The sequence below is a fragment of the Humulus lupulus genome, chromosome 7 (genome assembly GCF_963169125.1).
Source record: "Humulus lupulus chromosome 7, drHumLupu1.1, whole genome shotgun sequence".
Classification (NCBI taxonomy): domain Eukaryota; kingdom Viridiplantae; phylum Streptophyta; class Magnoliopsida; order Rosales; family Cannabaceae; genus Humulus; species Humulus lupulus.
Window position 1 is genome coordinate 140,855,389 of NC_084799.1, and position 7,694 is coordinate 140,863,082.

At 30.6% G+C, this 7,694-nt stretch overlaps 1 protein-coding gene across 1 annotated transcript; it reads right to left on the minus strand.

The window, feature by feature from the left end:
* Positions 1 to 4,111: 4,111 nt before the first annotated feature.
* On the minus strand, positions 4,112 to 5,008 carry LOC133792242 (protein FAR1-RELATED SEQUENCE 5-like). The gene has a single exon (XM_062230149.1). It carries the CDS (start codon positions 5,006 to 5,008, stop codon positions 4,112 to 4,114), a length of 897 nt encoding a protein of 298 aa, XP_062086133.1.
* Between the last annotated feature and the right edge of the window lie 2,686 nt (positions 5,009 to 7,694).

Genomic DNA, 7,694 nt, shown 5'->3' on the forward strand with positions numbered 1-7,694 from the left:
GCCCCTACTTAAAAATCTCCCTATATATATGAATTTTTAATTTTAAAAAAAATCCTATAGAACATTTTAATTAGAAATTTTAATTTTTGAAACTAATTAAAAATTATAGTAATTTTTTTAAAAATAAGATAAATCTAAATTGATGTTTTTTATAAGAAAATAAAATATGTTAAATAAATACTATACTATCAAGTTACTAGTTATTAATTGATACTTATTAAACTTTTTGAGATAATAATTAAATTAATTATATATGTTCAATAATGATTTAGTAGCTAAAATATACTTAATTATCAAAATATTGACGTAATCATTAAATATTAATATATATATAAGTACATAAATATTACACACAGTTAGTTGATATTTTAGCTCAACCAATCACATTTATCAAAACTGAAATTTTATTTTAAAAAACAGTACTATAACATTATGTATAATATTTAAATATATATTTTGAATGCACATCTCATTACTCTTTATATAATTGTGTGTGTTTGTATCATATTTTATTAGTAAATAATTGTACGTGTAAATGCCAGCTAAGATATATGACTTTTTAATGAGGTATGGGTCCTTTATTGATTAGTTTTTCTTTCTTTCTCTCGAGTATGATATCTTTCGGTATAGGGATCTTGAATTGGATTAGTTTAAACAGTAAATATTAGATGAAGAACAACAATTATAATTATAATATTAATGGCCTTAATATATTATCAAAATTGATTCTCTGGTCCAATTTAGATGCACCTAGAACTATCATGATAGGGATCTTATACCTAATGCGCCAGGCACATGATCTCATCTTGGTTTCAGTAATACATATCTTCCAAATATCAACGGAACCAGCCTTTACCTTCATTATTATACAATAGTACCTTGGAATAAAATTCTATTATTTTAAACCTACATATAGCTGGAAAAAGTAATAAATTAATCAGATAATTTTGAAGTGGGGAACTCTTTGAATCTTCCTGTATATTCTTGTGAACACGATTGTTGCGCAAATTATGTGCATGTTTCTCATTAAAGGTCAGACTTATGTGATGCAAGCAAAGACGAAATTTAACAATCCTTAAAGCAAGTTAGTTGCCAATTATTTGTTAAAAAAATGCATAGAAAACAAATAAGATAGTCGTCTATAATTGCAAAATATGGTATAAAATTGTCACATGATTTCTTAATATGACTATACCATGAGTCTGTTTTCGTGTGCCTATCCTAATGTGGCAAGTAACTATTTGTTTAACAAAAATCTATTAGTTTACTGACTAAGTATGCTGACATTCCTCGAAACGCGGCCTTAATTTACTGTAATTTCTACATCAAACTTGGTGGTGCTGGCATTAATTTATATCTCTTCTATATAAAAGGTATATACATAACGAAAATTTTCGGTTTTAATCATTTTTTATTTTATTTTTTTGTTAATTTTATAAATATGACTTAAACTTAAATATATAAATAATTAAAAAAATTAAAATATAATATTTTTTTAGATATTTTAGAATAATAATTATTTAAAAATAATAAAATCATATATTTAATAACTTAAATAAAATTTAATTAAACTTAAACTTAAAATTATATTAAACATATAATATATAATATTTTGTTGTCACGCCCAAATTCAAAAATTAGAACAAATATAAACGTAAACAAAAATTAATTAATTAATTAAAATAGAATATTTATAAGATATTTTAAATAATTAAATCATATTTATTTAAAAATAATAATGCATACATATCATTTTTTTTATCTTATAAATTTTTTTGATAGTTTATTTTTTATCAAGTGATTGAAGCTCTTTTTCTTCATCAAATTCACCAAAGGACGTTGTGAGATACATTATAAGCTAAAAATAGTTAATGCGTGTATACTACCCTCTACACTATGACTTTTTTTATTCTTTTTTTATTTCTATTATTAATTTCTTTTTAAATATTATTGTATTTTATATATATGTTATATAGCCATGTAAATATATATATGTCAACGTTGTGTTTAGATGTCATATATGTAGAGATTATAGATATAAATATTTATATATACTATAGAATTATACTTCATTCTATTATATATATATTAATTTATTTTTTTAAAATAGTGAACCAATTATTATTAAAATTATACACAATGTTTACAACTCTAAAACTAAGCAAACGTGCATTGCACGTTGCTTTTACCTAGTATATATATATATATGGCTTTGGATTATATTCCGTTCACAGAACGGTTCAATCAGAAAATAGTCAAAGGGGGCCCCAATTGGTACTACTATTGGATTGATATTGTAACACTATTTCTGATAAAAAGTGAGGCTAAATAGTGTAGTTTTTCCCATCGCACAATTAATGCAACTATGCAAGCCACCGGATATAACCGGTTTTATAATATTTAATGTGAATAGTTACACGTTGTAGGTGGTTTTCTAGTAATTACACATCTTGAACTTTTGGTCTTTTGGTAATTTGTAGCTACATAACATATTTGTTGTTTTTTTACATTGACTGTAGATTTAGTACATTGTTCTTACTCTTTTGCACATTGTTTATGATTTCGCAACACATACTATTTAACACAGGTAGATGGGTCAGTCCAAGTCCATGAGCACGGCCCAAACGAAAATGGTCTAGTACAGTGAAATAAACTTTAAAATTTGGATTTTTTTTATTAGGCCCAAAGTTATGAATGGGGCATCTAAGATAAATTTTTGTAATGAAGATATGTTATTTAATATATTTCCCCTTTTGTTATGTTACCAGCAGACAAAGTAGTCATCAATTAATATATTAGAGGACATAGTATTGAATATTGTATTCAAAAGTTAGTAAAAAAATGAGAACTGCTAAAATCAAAACTAATTAACACTTTTTTTTCCTAATTAACGATAAATATAACAATATTATTAGTTTACTTAATAAAATAATATTGGTAAATTTGTAATAGTAATAAACAAAGTTGGTGAGTTGCAATAACAATGAAAATGTTTTTGTTATCCTAATTAATTACCTAATTCATATTAATATTATGCTTTAAACATGGTTTGAATGATTTTATGCCTATTTGGTGACAATCATATATACTTTAAGCAATCAATTAAAAAAGCTAACAAAGTTACTTACTATTAAAATCTCATAAGTATAGATAGTCGGCTCAAATCTACACGATATGATTAAGTAAGTGTAATTATTTCAGATTTTGTAATCCTTCATTTTAATTGTGAAGATGACCATTTTTACTAATTTACTCTTTAATGTACAATTAATGAAATTTCAATAATAGTGATATGCATGGTATATAATGAAGAGAAAGAGAAGAAGACGATTACAGTCAATTCGTTATCCAATTTTATCAATTAGAGTGAAGCGTCACTAAAAAAGGAACGTATATTTAGGATTGGTCATTTGATTATCATTAATCTACTTTTTTAAAACATTACAAATATGATTGAATTGTCATAATCAATAATTTTTTACCATTCAAACAAATCTACTATTTAGCTACAATTTGAATTCACTTACATTAATGCAATTGTTATACTAATTCAGCAACCTAAACCATTACAAAATACTCTAATTGTTAAGTAGGACAGAAAGCCTACGAAAATAGACACTTAGTCATTTTGCACTATCATTTTGTCATAAAGTTCAATGGTCATCTAGATTCGTCGAATTTAACCGAATGCTAAGCTCTCTTACTTGGTGAGGGTTGTTGACTGTGAGGAAGTGGTAGACCAATCAGCTAAGGGCATGTTCTTCGATTGTGGTCTGCAGAATAACAGTTCGAACCCTTCCTTTTAATTTTAACGGCTCCATCCGACATATCTATCGAAACATTGTCCCTATTGTTTCTTGCATAGGCGGATCCCTTAGCTCTACAAGGTGTTGGGTCCCTGGTAATGTTTTCATTTTCTTGATAGGTTTGATATTGTCCTGAGTCGTTGTTACTGGTGTTTGATTCCAATGGAACTGCATCCTTGAACATTGCAGTTAGTGTTGCCACTTCTTGTTTCACTTTGGTGTAAGATTTCTCAGACTTTGGAAGTGTAATAGCTCAACAAGTTTGTATCCAAAGTGAGGGATGCATGCCTAGCCATTTCAAATAACTATTGCTTTTCTGTGGAGTGTTGCTTTAGTTCGAGTGGGAGGTCTGCTTTTGCATTCTTACTCCACCCTTTCAGCAGGAGAGACTCTGGTACTATCTTCATATGACGGTATTTCATTACAGCCCAAATATGTCTACACGGATAGCCGTCTGTCTCAAAAAGCAAGCAGTGACAGGTGAATGTCTCCTCTTGTGGGTGGTAATGAACGTTGTACACTCTATCCTCGTGTTGGAACTTTGACAAACTGTAGGAGAATGATTCACCATTGTCTTCACAATTGTTGACAAAGTACGCATGTTCCGCTTTGATTTGATCAGCCACTTTATAGTACATATTTCTAGTGTATAATTTGGCACACCGCTCATGGTACGTCTTAAGAGCATTTTTGGGACCTGGTATTGGAGGACTACTGTGTCGACTATTGTAATCATCTTCTCTCTCGATGTGCCTCAACTTTGTCATAGAAATGTTAATCGAGGTAACGAATTCACGGAGACTATAACTTGCATGTAGGAATTTTTTAATACTTGAATTCATGGACTCACATCTTTGGTTGGTCCACATTCCAGCGACAAATTTCCCTCTTAGGTATGTCTCTGCCCATGAACGACGACTGTGATAAGTGTTGGTGCACCATTGGCTAGAATGGAGGTCAAAATTGTGTATTAATTCCCCCCATTTCTGCATGAATTCCTCTATTGTGTAATAGTTGTACATGACATCTTGAAATCCTTGTAAGAATCGGGAGTCTTTTGAAATTTTTAAAGCATTGGTACACAGGTGCCACGCACACAACCGATGAGTTGCATTTGGGAAGTACTTCAAGACAACATTTTTGATAGCTCCATCTCCATCTGTCACCACAAATTTTGGTGTTACATGATTGCGGCATTCCATAAATTTGTCAAGCAACCAAAAGTAAGTTTGCCATCCTCAGAGTTAAGCAGTGCCATTCCAAATATGCAAGTCTTGAAATGATGATTGACGCACAAAATAATTTTCACTGGTTTATTATATTTGTTTGTCATATATGTTATGTCAAATCCAATAACCTTACCGAATGCGACAAAATCCTGTCGAGAATATCCGTCCGCCTAGAATAGGTTCCCCAATCTGTTCTCCACGTCACATTGATATTGAATGAAGAAATTTGGATCCCTCTTTGACAGACAATCCAAATATCCCAAAGCACCATCTGAATCTGTACATTTTTTCTCTTTCCTTTTGACGTGGGCAACCTTGTTGTAAACGTCTCATAGCTGGTAAGGCATCCTTTCGTACCCACCAGACTGCATTGCCAAGTGGGAGATGATGTGTGAAGTTCTTATCCCAACTTGGTTCATTGACCTCACTTGAGCAACTAGGGATTCTGACATGGAACGGTTTGATCTCAGAAATCGCAACTCATCTAATGCTGCCTTGTCATGGTTGGCAGAGGTTGGAATTCCTTGCAAATCCACAGACCCTCATCGTCCATCATTACGACTCGAAAACTATCTTGGCAACCTGTCCTAGTAATAGATGTTTCTTGTTTGCTCCCACCGGCCTTGTCAATTTCCATGTGTTTGCGAAAACCTTCTTTTGAACATACCCATTTTCTTATGGTGATGTTCCCAGTTTTTTTCCGTACATCTGCTTTGCGGACGCTCAAGCCTACCCACAAAGTGCATGTGTAATAAAAATCCTCCCACTCTTCAAGGGACTCCAAAACCTTTCCCTGGACATCCTCCGTCTCAATATCATTTGCGAGTTTCTCAATCCCCAAAGATTGTAGTATGTTTTCCCAATTTGATGTTTCTTGCAAACTTCCTACCTCGACCATATTTAAGTTAAATCTGGAAAAGAAAAACAAAGTTTTAGGCAATATATTATGAATAGAGTTTTTGTATGTTTTTCATTGCCCATTATACATACAATTTGACCTGTAAACTCAGTCGTTATTAGTGAAAAACTTGATATTGCAAAGGTGTGTAAAAACATGGCACAAATGTGAAATTGGATTTTCAAAATAGAAGAAAATTCCTATTATTATAATTTTTCCTTATTTGGTTCCCATAGAAAATGGGAGACATACCCAAATTAAAGGAAATGTGAACGTAAATAATAAAGGCCAATGCATTTTCAAGTGTAAGATTTATTTGGGCCTTCCATTGATGTAGAGGAAATTAAACAATAGGCCCAGTAATATGAGCTAGTCAATATATTGGAAAAATTTTCTAATGATGAGGGAATGTGGTCATTAATAGACTTAACACAAGTTTCCTTTGAAAATAAAAAAGAATTTAAATTAATAATAAAACGATTTTTTTTAACTAAATAAAAATTTGACATACAATTTGACATCTAAACTAAGTGATTGTTTATGACAACCTTGAAAGTTACATATGTGCATGTGTAAAAACTTTGAGTCATGAAATTGCTCGTTAAAAATATGGTTAGTTTCTATTACTTTAATTATAGTCCTTATTTGGTTTCCACATAAAATAGAGACATACTCAAATTAAAATAGTGTCACCATAAATTTAGTTTGATTGAGGAGAATAAAAATAAAAATTATGCTCACCTTGTTCAAGGAGATTCGTGCACTGAAACTTTTAAAGGTGAACTTGGCATATCCTCCAGATTTTGTTATATTCTATTTAATTGTGACCACAAAATGTGATGTTGGTTAAATTTTAAAGTTGGGGGATACAAGTTTTTATCCAAGCAAGTTATTAGGTAGACATATTTATTGGGATATTTAATGTTGAATAAAGTGTACACCTTTTTTAACGAGGCCCAATTGATGTTTTGGGCCACCTGAAATATATGTTTTTAATGAAAATATTTTATTAAACAATTGACCATTATTTTACCATGTATGTTTATCCTCTAATTTTGGTTGTTACTTGATTTAATTTGTTAAACTTTCAGTTGTGGACTAGTGGTTTTTTCTGACTTACAATAGTTAAAACAATAAATCCATTCAACATAGTTCATAATGTAAAATAGTCAATGTTTACTAAAATATAAAAACTAACCACATCACCACAAAGTTTGTCACAATGACATTTTCGTACAAGTACACACAATCATTTAATATTCATACTACATGGTTTTTTAATTCAACCACAACATATTGAAACCCTAAATAAACTAAGAGACCAAGTAAGGTTATCTGAGTTAAGACTCCAATAAATACAAATTAAAAATACTTAACATAGTGAAAATGGGTTGGTGTGGGCTTCATTGTCTGGTAATAGTTGTCGGATCAATCAACATTGTCCAAGTTCAAACACCCGGCCATACTCAATTGATTGTTCATATTCTCGACCACCGTTTCAATACCTTTCATGTGCTCATTTGCAAGATTGCTTGTCTTTGTTAATTTGTAGATCAAATCTGACAAATCAAATAGGAGGTTTCTTGCTTAGAAAGTCTATAGGTCTTATTCCTCAGCCTCCTCTCTTCATACAACTTATCCTTAAGAGTAGTGCAATTAGAACAATTAACACACTTAACAGAACACACGTTTGAATTTAGTCGAGATTAATAAAACCTTCATCCTTGACGATCCCGGGCTCCCGCAATGCATCAGGCATGC

Bases quoted from the DNA above. Each gene is read 5' to 3' on its own strand.
- LOC133792242 (XM_062230149.1), bottom strand. From the start codon at position 5,008: ATGGAATGCCGCAATCATGTAACACCAAAATTTGTGGTGACAGATGGA.